Genomic DNA, 18,934 nt, shown 5'->3' with positions numbered 1-18,934 from the left:
AACAATTTGATTTGTTCCCTACATCGATAACCACAAAATTTTAAATTTGAAAAAACCCCCGACCGTGACATAGTAGACCGATTTTAATAAACATGGCTAAGAACACTCCCGACTAACTCAGCTTTTAGACAAAAAAAACTAAATCTAAATCGGTTCATCCGTTCAGGAGCTACGATGCCACAGACAGGCACCCACACAGAGACATACAGACACGTCAAACTTATAACACCCCGTCGTTTTTGCGTAGGGGTTTAAAATTAGCACATGAAACTCAAATTTTGAGGCCACTTAAGAGTGAGAGATTCTCGAATAATACCGGGACCACTTCTGCCCAGAACGTTGGGGCTGGACACTGGGCCTGCGAACCAGGAGGGGAAGTTGGTAAGAAACTTATAGAAAACATAAAAAAAAACCCGGCTTAATTTCGATAAATTATTCCAAACTAAAAAACTCCCCTACACTCTCTCGCTCTCTTGATCCATTAACCATGTAAAGTGTTCGAAACGTCGGGATGAATTGTAAATTCATTATACGCGATTTAATCCGTTTCCATAGTTTTATTTCTAAAAACTCTTTTACAGGTTCTTGGGACTACTGCTGTGCCCCGAGTCACCGATGTGGATACAGCGAAGGATTCAGCAAGCCTTGGTAAGAATTAAAACTTGATTCAAAACTGTAAATTAATATCATGTTATAAAAAAACTATAAAAATAAACATCCCTATTTACGAATAAAAAAAATAAGAAATAAAAAAACAAGATATTAGTAGAGTTTTTAAACATTTTTTTTCTAAGGTGTTACGTCGGACCGGAAAAGGACCAATGGCGTCCGTGCAGTGAAAAATACTATCCGTACCATCAGCATAACGTTCCTCATCCCTCTCAAGGCCATAGAGGTACATAAATTATTAAATTCTCATTTTGAATGAATATTAAATTATATCTAAATATGATATGATATATAGCCTGTGTGGTGACGGGTTAAGAATTTCACCACCCCCTTTCTTCCCGTGGGTGTCGTAGAAGGCGACTATGGGATATGGGTTAAATTGTGGCGTAGGCGAGAGGCTGGCAACCTGTCACTACAATGTCACAGTTTCGTTTTCTTTCAACCCCTTATTTGCCAAGAGTGGCACTGAAGCTTTAGTAGTTTCATGTGTTCTGCCTACCCCTTTATGGGATACAGGCGTGATGGTATGTATGTATGTTGTATGTATGTATCTAAATATGAGACATTTTTAACCTTTGAAGGTATTATAATAAAAACCATTTACTTACCAACATTTTATGTCGATGTTTTTGCGCACGATCATTGTAGATTTAGATTCGTAAAAACTTTGAAAATTGGTCATATTAAGGATTAGGTTGCCTAATTACTCTTGAGTTCCCCTAAGCTGTAGAAAAAATAAAGAAATATAATTAAGAGTCATGGGAAAATTACTGTCTTTTGTCAGACAAACTTTGGCAAGGCTATTTGAATCTGTTTTACTTTCATGAATTACTTTATGATTAACAAGTGTTTTTACATTGTATATGTCACCGTAAAATTGTAAAAACCGTTAGTTTATAATTTCACTAGCGAGATTATGAACTAACGAAATATTGTGAACTGTAACGTACAGTTCACAATTTGACGGATTATTTTTACATTAGATTATAATCTAACGAAGCGAAACCGTCAAATTGTAAACTGTCACGGCGTCGGAACGAAGCTAGCGCTCTGATTGGTCGGTTTTATAGTAGATCGTTCTGTGGCCATAGAGTGACTGACACAAATAGACACTGCAATCACAGATGTCAATCAAAAACCTCATCAAACTTTTATCATCAAAATTCGATATATTGTTTAAGGAAATGGTCGAACTCGCCAAATTAACAAAATTATCAGTTACTTTGCTTGTTATGTAGCGGCTTAATTGGTATATTTCTTGTGATTTAATATTCAGTTTTCGAAAAAAAACCGTTAGTTTATAATCTTACTAGTGAGATTATTAACTGACGAGTTATGGTGAACCGTAACGTTCTCAATTTAACGGATTATGTTTCGTTACATTATAATCTAACGGAGAGAAACGAAACCATCAAATTGTAAACTGTCATATATGCGTCAGGAGCTAGCGCTCTGAATGGTCAGTTTTTTGTTAGATCGTTCTGTGTCCATAGAGTACCTAACATAAATAGACACTACAATCACAGATGTCAATTAATGTATTAAAATAGTACATTACGATTCAAGTGCATAAAAAAGGAAGCTAGAAACGAGTGGCGATAAATTATTGTTTTAAATCGACACGCCACGATACGAGTTACGAATTTCCTTTTCGCACGAGTATCGTACGACGTTTTTCAGTACAGATAGCCCTCCGAAGTTTCGACCTGGCATATAATGAACCACTTCTCGCACTAGTGCGTAAAAAAAACACCATCTGTACTGAAATAGTACATTACGATACAAGTGAGTAAAAAAGGAAGCTCGAAACGAGTGGCGATAAATTAAAACACGACCGAAGGGAGTGTTTTAAATCGACACGAGTTCCGAATTTCCTTTTCGCACGTGTATCGTAAGACGTTTTTCAGTACAGATGAACCTCCGAAGTTTCGACCTGGCATATAACGAACCACTTCTCGCACTAGTGCGTAAAAAAAACACCATCTGTACTGAAAAGTATATTTCAGTACACATGGTGCAGTTTTATGGCACTAGTGCGAAATGTGGTTAATTATGTGCCTATATCGAAACTTTAAAGGGCCATCCATATGTATGGACTGAAAAACGTCGAACGATACAAGTGCGAAAAAGAGGAAGTTTGAAACGAGTGTCGATAAATCAAAACACGACTGAAAGAAGAGTAATGTACTAATAATTGACATCTGTGATCGTAGTGTCTATTTATGTTAGGTACTCTAAGGGCCCAGAACGATCTAACAAAAAACTGACCATTCAGAGCACTAGCTTCTGGCGCATATGACGAATAACAATTTATCGGTTGCTCTCCGTTAGATTATAATCTAACGAAACATAATCCGTTAAATTGAGAACGTTACGGTTCACCATAACTCGTCAGTTAATAATCTCACTAGTAAGATTATAAACTAACGGTTTTTTTTCGAAAACTGAATATTAAATCACAAGAAATGTACCAATTAAGCCGCCACATAACAAGCAAAGGAACTGATAATTTTGTTTATTTGGCGGGTTCCACCATTTTCTTAAACAATATATCGAATTTTGATGATAAAAGTTTAATGAGATTTTTGATTGACATCTGTGATTGCAGTGTCTATTTGTGTCAGTTACTCTATGGCCACAGAACGATCTACTATAAAACCGACCAATCAGAGCGCTAGCTTCGTTCCGACGCCATGATAGTTTACAATTTGACGGTTTCGCTTCGTTAGATTATAATCTAACGTAAAAATAATCCGTCAAATTGTGAACTGTACGTTGCAGTTCACAATATTTCGTTAGTTCATAATCTCGCTAGTGAAATTATAAACTAACGGTTTTTACAATTTTACGGTGACATATATATTACATATTGTAAAAAAACCCTAGCCTAGAAAAATGAAATGAATTTAAATCTTAATACATGGCAGTAATTTATCCACGTGTAAAATTCTAAGCTATTGTTTTCTTTATTAAATAAATGAATGAATGAATGAATGATTTTTTATTATTAAAGTTTAACCCATTTTGACTATTTAATATTTCCAGAGCCCCCCTCCCGCCTCCCCGGCAGACCGTGGTCTGGCAGACCGGGCTACTTCGCCGACGACGTAGACAAGCCTCTACTAGGGCCGTACATCTCGGAGGCAGACAGGAAATACTGGGACGACTTGTACAAGGACGGTCCGAAGGCGTACTATGATCAGTATGGGAATCCTTTGCCTGGTTAGTATGAATAATTGACCGATTTCGGTATTAAATTAATATTTTATAATAAAGTGGAAACGTGTGCTACAAGCGAAATTAATGCTATAAGTTATTCTCTAAAATTCCATTGTGGTGTAAATGGTATTGTCTTGCAGAATTTTTTTTCTCATTTATTTTGGCAGAAGTCACGTTTTGCAGAAACACCTTACGCAAAATATGATTTGGCATAAATCATATCGCACATTTATATAATACCGAATGGTATATTGGCATAATGTTAATGAGCATAATAGTCTTCTAGTCGAATAGTACCTACTTTCGCAGATAATATTTGTGCATAATATTTAGGCGGCATAGTTGTCTTTCACCTTTCGATTTGGTTTTTGATAGCGAGTCCGACGTATTAGGGATGCAATATACCTAACACTCCTCATCGCTTCGCTCGTCGTCGTACCTAACGGTGGATCTGGGACAGTATTTCCTTTTTGATAGCGTGTCATAATTTTCATTCTGCCAGATGAGAGTAACCCGGTATAAACAGATATGTGTAGAAAGACATCACAAAACCTAATAAATACTCTTCAAAATAACTTCTCGAAGACTATTCAGCAAATGAAGAAAAATATGCTATGGTTGTTTTCAAGGCTTATTTATTTATTTATTTATTTAGCTTTGTTCTCACACATCCCATATTTATTTTGTTATATTAGAGGTATTTTGTTTATTATATATTGATGTGTGATCCCTTGAGGGTAAAAGCCTCCTCCATCTTCTTCCATTTGATTTTGTTTTCCGCAATATGCTCCCAATTATTTCCTGCGGTTTCTGTGATGTCATCATTCCATCTTTTTCTTTGTTTCCCTCTGTTTCTTTTTCCAAGAGGACCTTTCCATTTGGTTGCCAGAACAGTCCACCTATTATCTTTGTACCTTGCCAAATGTCCGGCCCATCTCCATTTTTGCCTTAAGCTATACTGTAGCGCGTCTGTTACTTTTGTTTGCGATCTAATAATGGTGTTTCTGACTTTATTTATTCTTTTTAGGTTTAAAAGGCTTCTCTCCATCCCATGTTGGCAAGATAAGATTTTTCCTCGTACTTTCTCGGTGAAAACCCATGTCTGGCATCCATATGTCAAACTGGGTAGTATGCAGGAATCCATGACTATTTTCTTTAATTTTAAACTAATTTCCTTTTAGGATTTCTTTATGTGACCAGTATTTTCTCCAAGCTATGTTTATCCTTCTATCTACCTCGTTTTCGTTGCTGTTAGGGTCAAATGAAATCATTTTTCCTAAGTATACATAGTTGTTCACATATTCTATTGCTTTCCCTTCTACAGTTATACATGTTTTGTGACTGTTAGTTAAAATTTTTGTTTTAGACGCGTTCATGTTGAGGCCCACTTTTTGACTCTCTGCGTTTAGGCTCGTTAGCATTGTTTCCATACCCTTGGCTGTTTCACTAAATAGAACGACATCGTCCGCAAACCTCAAATGCGTGAGTGTTTTGTTTGATATCCATATACCTTTCTTTTCCCACTGAAGTTTTTGAAATATTTCTTCCAGCACCGCTATAAATAGTTTTGGAGAGAGGGGGTCCCCTTGTCTGACACCTTTAGCAATTTTAAATTCCTCTCCTAGTCTCTCCAGTTTCACTCTGCTGACGCTGTTGGAGTATATGTTCTTTATGATGTTAATATATTTCTCATTAATGTTGTTGCTTTTCAGCGCTTTCCATATTGATGTGTGTATTAAGCTGTCAAACGCTTTTGAGTAGTCTACAAACGCCACATACCGCTGTATGTGTCTTTTAAACTCTTTGAATTTTTCTATAATTTGTTCGGTGGCATGTATGTGGTCAATCGTAGAGAATTGAGGTCTAAAGCCGGCTTGCTCAATAGGCTGGTTTCTATCGATTCCTGGTGCTATTCTGCTCAATAATATTGACGAGAAAAGCTTGTATACTGAGGAAAGTAGACTGATGGGCCTGTAGTTGCCGATGTCAAGTGGGTTTCCCTTTTTATAGAGCAGTATGATGTTGGATTGACACCATTGAGTTGGGACTTTTTCCTCTACTAGTACTTTGTTAAATTTGTACTCTTCATCCTTTAGTCCTTGTATCCAGTTTTTGTAAGTTGAGAGTTCCTTATATGCTCTCTTGGTGCTACGGAATTTTGACATATTCCTCTCTACTACTGATTTTCGGTAGACCTCATAGTCTTCTCTGAGTGCTCTGCTGGTTTTCTTGAAAAGTTCCCCGAGTTCCTTCTTTATTTCCTTCGTCCTATTTTTTGTAGCTAGCAGCTCTGTCCTTCTCTCTATTAACTTGAGTGTTTGTTCGCTAATAATTTTGTTACTTTTGCTATTATCACTTGTTTTATCTGTATTCATACTTTTTGATATTGTTTCTTCTAATGTGTTGCTAATGGTTTGTATATTTTCCTCATTATCGATGGTTGCTTCTAGAATTTTTATGTTTGTTTTTAAGTTTTTTATATATTTTTCTTTGTCTTGAGCAGTCTGCAGCTTGTTTGTTAGGCATGTAAAATTATGTCTACTGGTTTTAGGTTGTTGCATATTTAGGGAGCATCGCAGCATCCTATGGTCTGATGGGAAGTTTATTTTGTTGAGGACCTCTAGGTTAGTTGCTTGTTTGGGATTTGGGCTAAGTATGAAATCAATTTTATTTGTAGTTTTGTTATTTGGGGCTCTCCAGGTCCATTTTCTAGATTCTTTCTTTTTGAAATGTGTGTTCAGTATAGACAGTTTATTTGCCTGGGCGAATGCTATCAGTCGTTCGCCCCTTGTGTTTCGTTCTCCATACCCATAGCTGCCCATTATTGGTTTCTCATGAGGTCTCGGTTGGCCAATTTTCGCATTGAAGTCGCCCATGATTAAAAAGTGAGTGTCTGCCATCTCGAGTGCTTTTTCCAGATCCTGATAAAATTTCTTCATTTTTTCTTCATTTGCGCTTTCTGTCGGAGCATATACTTGTATTAATGACAGTGGTCCATTCTCAAAATTCATTTTTAGCAAGGCAACCCTCTCAGATATGCCTATGAAGCTTGTTATTTGGTTTTTATAAAATTTCTTCACAATAAATCCTACGCCATGATGGCCTTTAGTCTCACCGATGTAGTAAAGGATGTAGTCGCTATATTCCTCTATGGCACTTCCCATTTTTAGGGTTCCGTAGCCAACTAGGAACCCTTATAGTTTCGCCATGTCTGTCTGTCCGTCCGTCCGTCCGTCCGTCCGTCCGTCCGTCCGTCCGTCCGTCCGTCCGTCCGTCCGTCCGTCCGTCCGTCCGCGGATAATCTCAGTAACCGTAAGCACTAGAAAGCTGAAATTTGGTACCAATATGTATATCAATCACGCCAACAAAGTGCAAAAATAAAAAATGGAAAATGAAAATGAAAATGAATGAAAATGAAATATTTATTTTTCAAGTAGGCATATTACAATGCGCATATGAACGTCAAATAAAGCTACGCCGGCTCTAACCCTACGCCTCAGCCTCGAGAAGATTTCAGTCCCCCCTCAGTTGGGTGGGGGGTATCCACTATGGGACCGGCAAGAAACTCGGCGGGCAACTTCTTTTCAAAACATTACATCTTATAATTAACATGCATTAAATAACAAGATACAATTTAACATGCAAAAGTATTCATCAAAGAATATGAACAGACTAGGTACTCTATGGAAATTAATTTCAATAAATTATATTATTGCTTAATAATACGTCGTTCTTCTTCAGAGAAAACATATCAAATTGTCACAGAAGAAAAAGATAATATGAATCTCAATATCATTAAATATGTAATTTACCTACACAACATAAAATATAAAATATTTGATGTGCTTTCTTATCTGAACTGTGTCCTCTATACATAATACAATTATTTTAATTGCTATTCGTTTTTTGTAGTTTCTGGTTCGGGCCATGCATGTTTGTCTGTCAAATAGTCCTCGACTCTGTAATAAGCCTTTAACATCAATGTTTTTTTTAAGTAGTTCTTAAGAGCTGGGAGGGGTAATCTCAAAGCAGTGTCAGGTAACTTATTATAAAAATGAATGCATTGCCCAACAAATGACTTCTGTACTTTACGGACACGAAACTTCTTTATGGCAAGCTTATTTTTGTTTCTAGTGTTATAATTATGGATATCAGAATTCTTAGTGAAACAGTCTAAATTCTTAACAACATAAATTATACTATCATAAATGTATTGGGAAGCTACAGTTAAGATATTAATTTCTTTGAAGAGTTCTCTTACTGATTCACGTGTTCCTAAGTTGTAAATAGAACGAATGGCTCTCTTTTGTAATACAAAGATAGTCTGTATGTCAGCTGCTTTGCCCCAAACCAGAATACCGTATGACATTACACTGTGAAAATAACTATGATACACTAGGCGAGCTGTCTCAACATTAGTCAGTTGCCTGATTCTCCTAACGGCGTATGCGGCTGAACTTAATTTGCTTGCTAGTTTCTTTATATGAGGACTCCATTGTAGATTTTTGTCCAATGTTAAACCAAGAAACAGTGTTGTATCTACCATCTCTAAGCATTCATCATTCAAAAGTATTTTTGTATCGATTGGTTTAACATTCGGCAGAGAAAATCGAATACATTTGGTTTTCTTAGAATTAAGAAGTAAATTGTTGACAGTAAACCACTGCAGTACATCAGCTAACGTGCTATTAATTACATTGTAATCCGTGGATTTTCGGTCAACATTAAAAAGCAGTGATGTATCATCAGCAAAAAGTACTATTTCACAAAAGTTTTTTACTATATATGGCAAATCATTTATATAAACCAAAAACAGGAATGGACCTAAAATTGAGCCTTGTGGCACTCCTAATTGGACTACAGTCCCGCTAGAGCGAGTTTTGTTAACAACTACTGTTTGTGTTCTATTGCTAAGGTAAGAAGACATAAAGTTTAGGGCATTTATAGACAAACCATAGTGTTCTAATTTCAAAATGAGCGTTCCATGATCCACACAATCAAAGGCTTTTGAAAGATCACAAAATATGCCAATTGCATCACAAGAATTTTCCCAAAAATTATATATATGTTTAATGAGTACCGAAGCAGCATCGGTCGTGGAACGGCCCCTTGTGAAACCGAACTGTTTGCTTGTAAGTAATCTATGTCTGTTGAAGTGTCCCAGTAGATCATTTAACATTAGCTTCTCAAAGACTTTACTTAGTACAGGAAGTATTGATATGGGACGGAAATTGGTTATATCACTCGAATCACCCGATTTAAAAAGCGGTATGACTTTGCTACATTTCATAAGATCTGGAAAGGTGCCTTGTGAAATTGAAATATTATATATTACGGCCAAGTAAGGTGCTATTATATCTATGACATGACTAATTACTTTAACTGATGTTCCCCATAAGTCTTCCGTTTTCTTTAAATTGAGTGACTTGAATGTTTTAACAATATTTACAGAGTCTACTTGACTAAATTCAAATGAATTATTACATTTCTTAACATTAGCACAAAGTAATGAATGGGCTTGAGCCGCAGAAGAATGTAAACATTTTGTGGTGTTAACGGCTATGTTTGAGAAATAATCTTCGAATGCCGAGGCAACATCGCTGTTCGACACTATTTGTTGATTATCTGATACAATGTTGACTTGACAATCGCGTGATTTACATTTACCAGCTTCTTTATTTATAATACTCCAAGTTGTTTTCACTTTGTTGTCCGACATTTTCAATTTAGAACTAATAAAGTTTTTCTTAGCAGTTAAACACACTTTCTTGAAGATTCTTGAGTAGTTTCTTACATAGTCCAGGAATTCTGAATTCTTGTTCAGCTCTCTCTCACCATAAAGTTCATAAAGTCTTTTTCTACTTTTGTGAATACCTACAGTAGCCCATTCACTAAACTTTGTTTTAACTTTTGACCCACTAATAGATTTCACTTTGAAATTGTTATTAAATTGATTAAGAATTACATTGAAAACATCTTGATACAAATGATTACAGTCATAATGCGAAAATGGTATTATAGACAAACTATGTTGAATTTCATTTTTGAATGATTCCAAGCGAGATCCAGTAATGGGTCTATATGTTATTGTTTGTGGAGTATCATGAATAACGTTTAAGAAAGCTGCCCTTTGGCCGCTGTGATCGGAATGAAAACAGTTAAATAATTTCTTATCTGTACATTCACAGTTACAAAAAATATTATCTAGGCATGTTGCACTAGTCACACCTACCCGAGTAGGTTCAAGAAATAAATTAAATAAATTAAATGATTTAAACAAACAGAACATTTTAACAGTATTACTAGATGACTCGAGCAAGTTAACATTAAAATCTCCACATACAATAACATGTTTTTGGCCCTTGCATACTAAATTCAGAACATTTTCCATTGTAGATTCAAATATGCTGAAGTCAGCTGATGGTGGTCTATAAACACATACAATAATATATCTGTCTAATTCAACACATGAAATTTCTATAGTTCTTTCTATGGAATATTTTACAACATCTAAAAAATGTTTTATTAGGGTACCCCCCCTACATGTAAAGTGGGGGCTGATTTTTTTTTTATTTCAACCCCAACGTGTGATATATTGTTGGATAGGTATTTAAAAATGAATAAGGGTTTACTAAGATCGTTTTTTGATAATATTAATATGTTCGGAAATAATCGCTCCTAAAGGAAAAAAAAGTGCGTCCCCCCCCCTCTAACTTTTGAACCATATGTTTAAAAAATATGAAAAAAATCACAAAACTAGAACTTTATAAAGACTTTCTTGGAAAATTGTTTTGAACTTGATAGGTTCAGTAGTTTTTGAGAAAAATATGAAAAACTACGGAACCCTACACTGAGCGTGGCCCGACACGCTCTTGGCCGGTTTTCTCACTTCGGCTAGGCCTATGATATCCCAGTTTAGTTTTTTAATGGCGTTGTTTAGCTCTAGTAGCCTTGTAGTTGTTGCAAGGGATCTTACATTGTATGTGCATATGTTTATTTTTTTGATTGACTTTTGTTTGTTTTCTTTGGATATAATTGGGTTATTTGGTTTATTTCCTTTCGATGGAGGGTGTTGGTCTGACGTCCCACGGAGACCAGCCGGGTTGGGACCTAATTTAGTAGCTGTTTGTTGATTTAGTTGCTATGCTGATTCTTCCGGTTTTTTTGTTGACAGTTGCTGCCTCATGTATTCTGAAGAGTTTGAGTTAGATCTAGGTCTAAACAGATCGTACGTGTTTGTTTTATAGTTATTAGATGAGGTAGTAATTTGTTGCTTTTTTGTCTGTGTGTTTGATGTTGACGGGGAAATTGACAATTCTCTTTTTCTGCTGTCTCTTGTATTTGTGTTTTCATGTTCATGAACTATCAATTTATCGTATTTGATGTAGGCTATTTTTCCTTTTTCCCTTTCCTCAATTAATTGTGGTATGAGAGCCTTCCTCTTTTCTAAAATTTCTTTGGAATAATCCTCCGTGAGCTGTAGTTCCTTGGACTTGTTTTTGTTTTTCAGTACTTCTAGCTTCTTCCAACCACTCACAAAAGATAGCAGCGTTGGTCTTGGCTTCTCTCCTTTCTTGTTTTTTCCAATGCGATAAATTTTGTTTATGTCGGCAGCTTCGATGGATATGTTTAATTCTGTTAAAAACTTTTCTTGCATATATTTTATTAGGTCTGCCGTGGTTTTTTCCCCTTCTTTTAGCCCGTGTATTATTATATTATTGCTTTTCTTCTCATTCTCCATATATTCTATTTTCTTTTCTAATTGATCCACTTTCTTTTTTAATTTACTATTTTCTTCCATTACAGGTTTCAGTTTTTCGTCTATGGTGTTCGTTATTCTCGTAGTTAGGAGATCGGTTTGTTTTTCTAACTCCTTTTGCATTTTTGCAAAGTACAATTCGAATTGTGCTTCCATGTTTTTGCGTGAAACGGAACGCAGTGGAAATGGGATATTTTTACGTTTATCACTGGCAACAATCGAGATGTCACTTTTTTGTCACTGACAGTTCGATCATCCGTTTCTCTATGTTAAACTTAACCTCACAAATCACACCACTTTTCTTCGTCTTACTACTTCGCAGATTTCAATATTTGCACCTAAACTAATACTTTCACCACTTTATTACACTCTGATTAACACTCGGAATTATGTTTTTGGGAGAACTTTAGTGTTTGACTATTTATTTTAGCTATTTATTTACGGAGCGACAGCACAGTGACGTTACGTTTCAAAGGCCGGAACCGGAAAAAACTTTTTCAAGGCTTACAATGACTCTAAAAGTGGAAAATTATTGCCTTTTGGTAGACGAACTCACGGCCTCCTGCCCCATTATCATCCGATTAAGAAAAATGAACTCTTCAACGCCTAATTCGTCTTCCTTATATATTTATTAAAACAATGTAATAAAATTGCTGCTCATAGCCCAAAAATAATGCTATACATAATACATAATATATTAGTTTTATCGCCTTTTTTGGACAAAACCAGAATAGGGAACTTGACTGTAGTAAAAAATAAAATATTTTATACCATGCACGAAATAAAGCATCAGATAATTATAAGAAAAACATGGACAGAAGTTATTTTTAAATCCAATTTCTATTTAATAAGTCAGGTAGAAATATATAAAGTAACTGAGTTGACCGTGACGTCACTCAATTCGATTTCATATAAATTGCATATTAGCAAGTTGTTCAAATTCGTTTTGACAGTTCTTAAAAAGAAGCTGATTTGGCTAGGAGGCAAGTAGCCTATTGCCTAGTTCGGGTTCAATTTAAATAATATTTAATTTGGATTTATATTCCAGGCTACACCCGCGTGCCAGCAATATCCCGACCCCACATTAAGTACCACCACAACTACCCTCGCCCCGGTGGTCACTGGGCGCCATTGGCGCTTGACGCCCCACATGAGCTTGATCCGCCGGTGCCTGGAGGTCTTGGGGTGCCAAGGTAAACAATATCAAAACATCATACTTTCAAGTCACGTTAGATATTTAAATTTTAATACAACTACCCACGCCCCAGCCTCAGGTCTCAGGTGAATGATTTTTTGATCAATGATCCTTTTTCATTTTTCAAATAGTAATCCAGTTATTACATAATAAATTTAAAGGACAATAAGTATAATTTTTGTTATCCTAAACTCATTCGAAAAGGATTTAACAGTTGTAATAGCTTTATTAATTCCAATCGTTTTGTATTTTTAGATATTGGCCAGTCGCGTATCTACACAAGGGTCCTCCACCGAACATAACTTATTTTAAATTCAATGAATCAACTCCAACCACCACTGAAAAGGGTTTCTACCCAGAGAGACCCGACAGACCTATACCAGATAGACCTTTCAGACCAAATGGTATAGATAGAAATGATAGACCAGACCCTCCAAAACAAAAGCCAGGCGAATTTGTTAAAATTAACATTGAACAACCAAATAATGATCTAGATATAAAAAGTCGTAGGGATGAAAAAACTAGAAATATAGCCAATGTTACTGATGATGGAAAGGATGAAATAGAGAAAGCTAAAACGACTACGCCTAAAATAGAAATAGAACCGAAGGAGGAATCGGCGGAAGAGCCGGTAAAAGATGTTAAAGTTAACAAATCTGATGTAGAAATAGTTAAACCGGTCGTAGTTAACAATGACAATGAGAAGTTAAAAGGCATAGATGATAAGTTAGAAGATTTAACCGAATCTATTGAAGTTTTGGATATAGAAGACGCTAAGAAAGGTGAAAAAGAATCAGATTTGAAAACATTAGAAGCAGAGGAGAAGCAAATTGAAGCTATCGGTAGACTGCTGGCTTCACGTCGCGGTGGGCAATTGATTATAGAAAAAAGATCTCAAAAAGACTTGGAAGCTAAAAACATAGCTGTTGATAAAGATCTAGTAGATTTCAACTTTGGTAACCGATTTCCTACAACTGAAAGGAGAGGGATAATCCAAAAGGTGACTAAAGAAGAAATAGAAAGAGAGAAAAACAATGACAGAAGCTTAGAAGTGAGTGAGACAACATTCGTGAGGCCACCTAGGGTTTTAAGCACAACGGAAAATATAAGGAAAGCGATTGTGAACGGAAAGGTATTCTATGATGCTACAATAAGAGAGCAAAGAGATATTTATAACAACTCTACAAGAAAGCCTAGAAATTTTAGACATTTGGAAGAAAATAGAGCACCATCAGTATTCAGCAGTAATAATTATGGTAAGAAAAAGACAATCAAGGCAAGAAATGTAAATCCTGTAAGAAGAGTTCGTAGAGTTTACAGAAAGAGGTATAATCCAGAGGAAGTGAGAAGGAGATTGTTGGAAAGAGAAAAAAGCTTGAAAGAGGCTAAAGAAATGAAAGCATAATCATTCAAATAAAATATCGAATTAAGGAATAAGAATTGTGAGAGTCGTTATTATGATAGAGCTTGAAGTATAAGCGTAGAGTTTATGTATGATGTAGAAAGTCCCGTGCTTAAATCGTTAGTATTAAAGAAATAATTTATTTTTAAGGGATTTTGAATATTCACGGTTTTAAATTGTCAGTTTGACCACAAAACTTTACTTTTGCACGTGTTGAGGTATTTTCTATCGTCCAGAAAGCGACAAATTTAGGCCGCTGCGCTAAACGAAGTTATCGCTTCCCGACTCCGTCGAACAGAAAAATAGTATACACAACTTGGCCAGTAAATAAAAAAGCACCAGATCTTATTTATATTTGTTGACCTCGACTCCGCTTCGGCCGACAATTGCATGTGATCTGAGACATTTTAAATATTAATGGCTAAGTATGTTAACTTACTTTTGTAACAGGGCATTTTCTCGAAAACAAAATCAAAACCTTTTTTTTTAATAGGTAAATTTAACGTTTTTTCTACTCAGAATCACAAGCCCTTTCGATCCTAGTAGGTAAAAAAGCGTCCCAAATTTAATTTTTCCACTTCGTTACCATTTTTCAAACACTTTGTACGGTTACAAAGTGGAAAGTAGGTATGCAAAATAATAGAAAATTTGGGGACCATTTTTTTGTTTTTTGTCCAAGATAGAAAGGGCTCGTGATTCTGAATAGGAAAAACATAAAATTTACCTACCTTAGAACAAATATTTTCCCATTTTCCCATCGACATTGCAAAACAAAATATCATTTTAACCAATGTAATATTTTTGTGTCAAATTGACGATAAGAGAAATTATATCATTATAAGTATGTGATAAGTTGATAAGTGATATTTATTATTAAATGGTAAATATTTTAAATATAGAAACATTTTAAAAACAACTTTTTTCAGATTACGAAAAGGATTTTTTAGTTTAATTACTTAAAGGGTAGAATCACATCAAATTAAAAACAAAAAGTGGGTAGTCTCAAAAAAATTATTGCTATTTTAATTAAGTAGTAAGTCAACTTGAATTACTTTCAAAAATTATTTAATTTGTTTATAAACGAAAAATGATGTTAAATAGAAATCGTTAGAGCACAGTAATTAAATATCCATTTTAAGACAAACTTATGTGATTTTTTCATGGTTACCAGAAGTTCGAAATTGAATGTTACCTGTAAGAAATATTGCAATATTTATTTTTAAGTATTATTGTAGCTGATATTTAATAAACTGCATAATAAAATGGTTGTGTTTTATTTGAATACATAGTCATACTTACTTTTAACATAATATCAAATGATGATTAATATCTACGAAAAAAACCTCGGTAAAATCAAGAAGAATGTTTGTTTATATCTGGCACCACATTTTTTTTTAATTATAAATGGGCTTACTCTTGACCACAGACTAGCCAAAGGCAAAGACGTGGCCTATGATGGAGTGAGTTCGCCCAGAAAATTTAAATTTTATTTATTTGTGTTGAATACTCCATAAAAATTAAATAATATTGCTCAAGTTGTTCTAAAGGTTTCTAAGAGGTTTTATTAGTTTTAATTCTGTGCCGAGAGATGGCAGTAAATGCACATGCTAGAGGCATTCATGTAGTTAAAGTAAGTAGGTGGTATAACTACATCCATACTAATATTATAAATGGGAAAGTGTGTGTGTCTGTTTGCTTCTCCGTCTTTCACGGCAAAACGAAGCGACCAATTGACTTGAATTTTTAAGTGGAGATAGTTGAAGGGATGGAGAGTGACATAGGCTACTTTTTGTCTCTTTCTAACGCGAGCAAAGCCGCGGGAAAAAGCTAGTATAAAATAAAATTATCTTTTATTTTTAAATTTCTTTTGGACTTAAAATGCAAAGGATCTATAATTTAATTTGAAGCATAAGGTTCTTCCTTTTCTACTGGATAGCCACATATACTAACTATAATAATAGTATACAATTTACTCTAACTAAAAGGCCTTATTTAAATACCTAGAATAATTGAGGTTAAAGCAATGTAAACTATTTAAACAAGCATGTATTAAGTTAATTCTACGTTTTCCCTGCAACACAATATGTAGTGCGAGATCCGACTTGTAAAAAGAGCCATCCGTTGATTCCATAGAAGGGAAGAGTTGTAATTCCATACATCAGTAAATGCAGGAACTCGCTACGCTCGTGGTTCAATATTAGAATTTTTCGCTTCCTCGGGTATCATTGATCTGTGTAAGGTGTCCCCAATATTTATTTATTTATTATTATTATTTGTATGTCTTTCGTTTATCTCGGGACCATGTAGTCCCGAAATTTGGAAGGCATGCGTGGGGCCGAAGCCAACAGCGCAGAGGCCCTTTAAGACAATTTAATCTAAAAGGTAATGTGACACCAACCGACGCTTATCCCTTTATGCACTATAGCAAAGATTATCCATAATCTTTGACTATACCTCTAGTAATGCACCCAAGGACAGGCCCCGGTTAGTGTAGAACTATTGCAATGAGAAGAAACAAAATAAGCTGGGCTATTGGGTTGAAATGCTAATGTACTATTGACCGGTCTATGGAAAGGTCTATGGCATCTGCCTTGACCATATGTTATAAAAACATGAAAAAATTCACTGAGAGAAATTTGCATTGTGAATTTAACAAGTTCGACTTGTTGCGGTTTATCCGTTTGAATCAGCCAAACGTATGTTTAAAACAATATGTGTCAGGTTGTTTTTATAAAATCGACTTGTTGATTCAAATATATTGCCGATTCAAATGACAAGTAGCTTGTTGTTTGAACCAAAGAGCACGTAGGCGCTATTTTAACCAAAAAACTTGTTGAACGAACGTGAAAACTGGTTGTATTTTCTCTCAGTGTAGGCAGGCAGTGACTCACCAACTCACTATATGGGTCCCCGAAAACGGAAGCTCGCACGGAGCGACAAGGGCACAACATAGCTTGAGCGGCTCAGGGTGTGGAGAGGTGTGCGCCGCTTATTATTTTATTGGTACGTGCGGTTAAACAACAACTTTGACCCCTTGTAAAACAATAGTTATTTGTTATACAAGGGAGCAAAGTTGTATTTTAACGCCGAGTGTGGAATTGAAAAATGAGCAAGTGAAAGGATTCTAGAAGTATAGTTGGTTCGAGAATAAAATCCTGAACTTGCGTGTTTTTTAACACACGAGAAGTAAAATATATTTGCACCCGAGTGTAACACAAAACTTTTCCCCTCAATATGGCGAGGAAAGTACAACGGAAAAAGCGCGTTTATCACTGCTTCCAGTAGTTCCACAGGTGATAAATCATCGTCATCACTAGATTCACTCACTTTTATCAATTTTAAAGCAGAAAAATGACTATATTCAAGGTCAAATTACTTTATCCACTACTGGATAAAATGCGTTTTTACCCGCTGGTATTGAAGGACAAAACACGTGTTTCCGAGCTAGTGAGGGGAAAATAACTATTATTAGGGTGGGATCTCGGCCTACAAAACATAATATCCAGCATATACTCACTTTCCAGTTTCTCCGTACACGGGGGAATTTAGCTCCTCCGCGAAAGGGGCATCTTTCGCTTTCTATGACATTTGCTTTCGTTGGCCTGCATGCAGATGCACTGTGTACATACAAAGAGGATCGAGTATTAAAGAGAGTTACTGTCAAAGTAAAATGTGTAATCACAGTGCATAGACTGCCATCTCTCGACACAGACTTAAAACTTTTGAACCTCAGTTTTGACAATTTGGCCCATATTCTTAGCTTGATATGTTTTAAAATGTCAAATATTAATATTAGCGCCATCTAGCCGAGCGTACCCAAAGGTGTATCGCCATCTATCTCACCGTACCTTTTTCTGTATGGTTTTGGGGTACGTTTATTTCTTAGACTTTATCTGTCTATACGAAGTTATATAGGTATTTGGTACATATTAACAAATAGGAGGATTTCATGACCATATTTGGGAAAATAACTATAAATTAATCACCGTAAAAAGCGCTTACCGGTTTGTGTCCATCATCCTTGCGTTATCCCGGCATTCACCACAGCTGTGAGGGAGCATAAGGTCCTTGATAACTAATCCCAACATTCAATTCAATTCAATTCAAAATATCTTTATTCATGTAGGCCTAGTTACAAGCTCTTATGAATAGTTCATTACATATATATTATGATCTTAATCTAACCTAATTATCAGAGCAATTTATTGTTGTAAATTATTGTTCATAATAATATTGAGTCTATAATATACAATTTCATATAAAAATAATCGTTAAACAAAAAATATATAATTAGGTATATGTATATATAAAAATACATGTCTAGAATATTTCTAGGAAAAATCCAATGTCCAAAAAAATACAATATTAATTTCATCAACAATAATAATAATAATAAACGTAAAAATAAGAAACCATTTCGAATAACAATTAATCCCACGTTGTTTTATCATTCATGTAGTCTTGTGTTGTATAATAAGCTTTGGAAATGAGTACATTTGGCGTAGACACTAGTTTTACGAAAGCGACTTCCAACTTAACTAGGCCCTAGGTTTCCTCTGAGACCTTCCAACCCGAAGGATAACTAGACCTTATTGGAATTAGTCCGGTTTCCTCACGATGTTTTCCTTCACCGAAAAGCGACTGGCCAAAATATCAAATGACATTTCGCACAAAAGATCCCAAAAACTCA

General features: G+C 35.3%; 1 protein-coding gene across 2 annotated transcripts in view; it reads left to right on the top strand.

Annotated features, from left to right (window-relative positions):
* Positions 1-14,825, top strand: part of LOC125238657 — an 87,753-nt gene extending 72,928 nt beyond the window's left edge. For both annotated transcript variants that reach the window (XM_048146048.1, XM_048146049.1), the window contains exons 16-20: positions 582-648; positions 795-895; positions 3,715-3,891; positions 12,696-12,840; positions 13,098-14,825. In XM_048146048.1, coding sequence (XP_048002005.1) covers positions 582-648; positions 795-895; positions 3,715-3,891; positions 12,696-12,840; positions 13,098-14,247 — 1,640 coding nt within the window. In that variant the 3' untranslated portion in view covers positions 14,248-14,825. The remainder of the gene's footprint in view (positions 1-581; positions 649-794; positions 896-3,714; positions 3,892-12,695; positions 12,841-13,097) is intronic.
* Positions 14,826-18,934: the final 4,109 nt, after the last annotated feature.

The sequence above is a fragment of the Leguminivora glycinivorella genome, chromosome 24, assembly GCF_023078275.1.
Source record: "Leguminivora glycinivorella isolate SPB_JAAS2020 chromosome 24, LegGlyc_1.1, whole genome shotgun sequence".
Lineage (NCBI taxonomy): Eukaryota > Metazoa > Arthropoda > Insecta > Lepidoptera > Tortricidae > Leguminivora > Leguminivora glycinivorella.
This window is presented reverse-complemented; position numbering and strand designations above follow the sequence as displayed.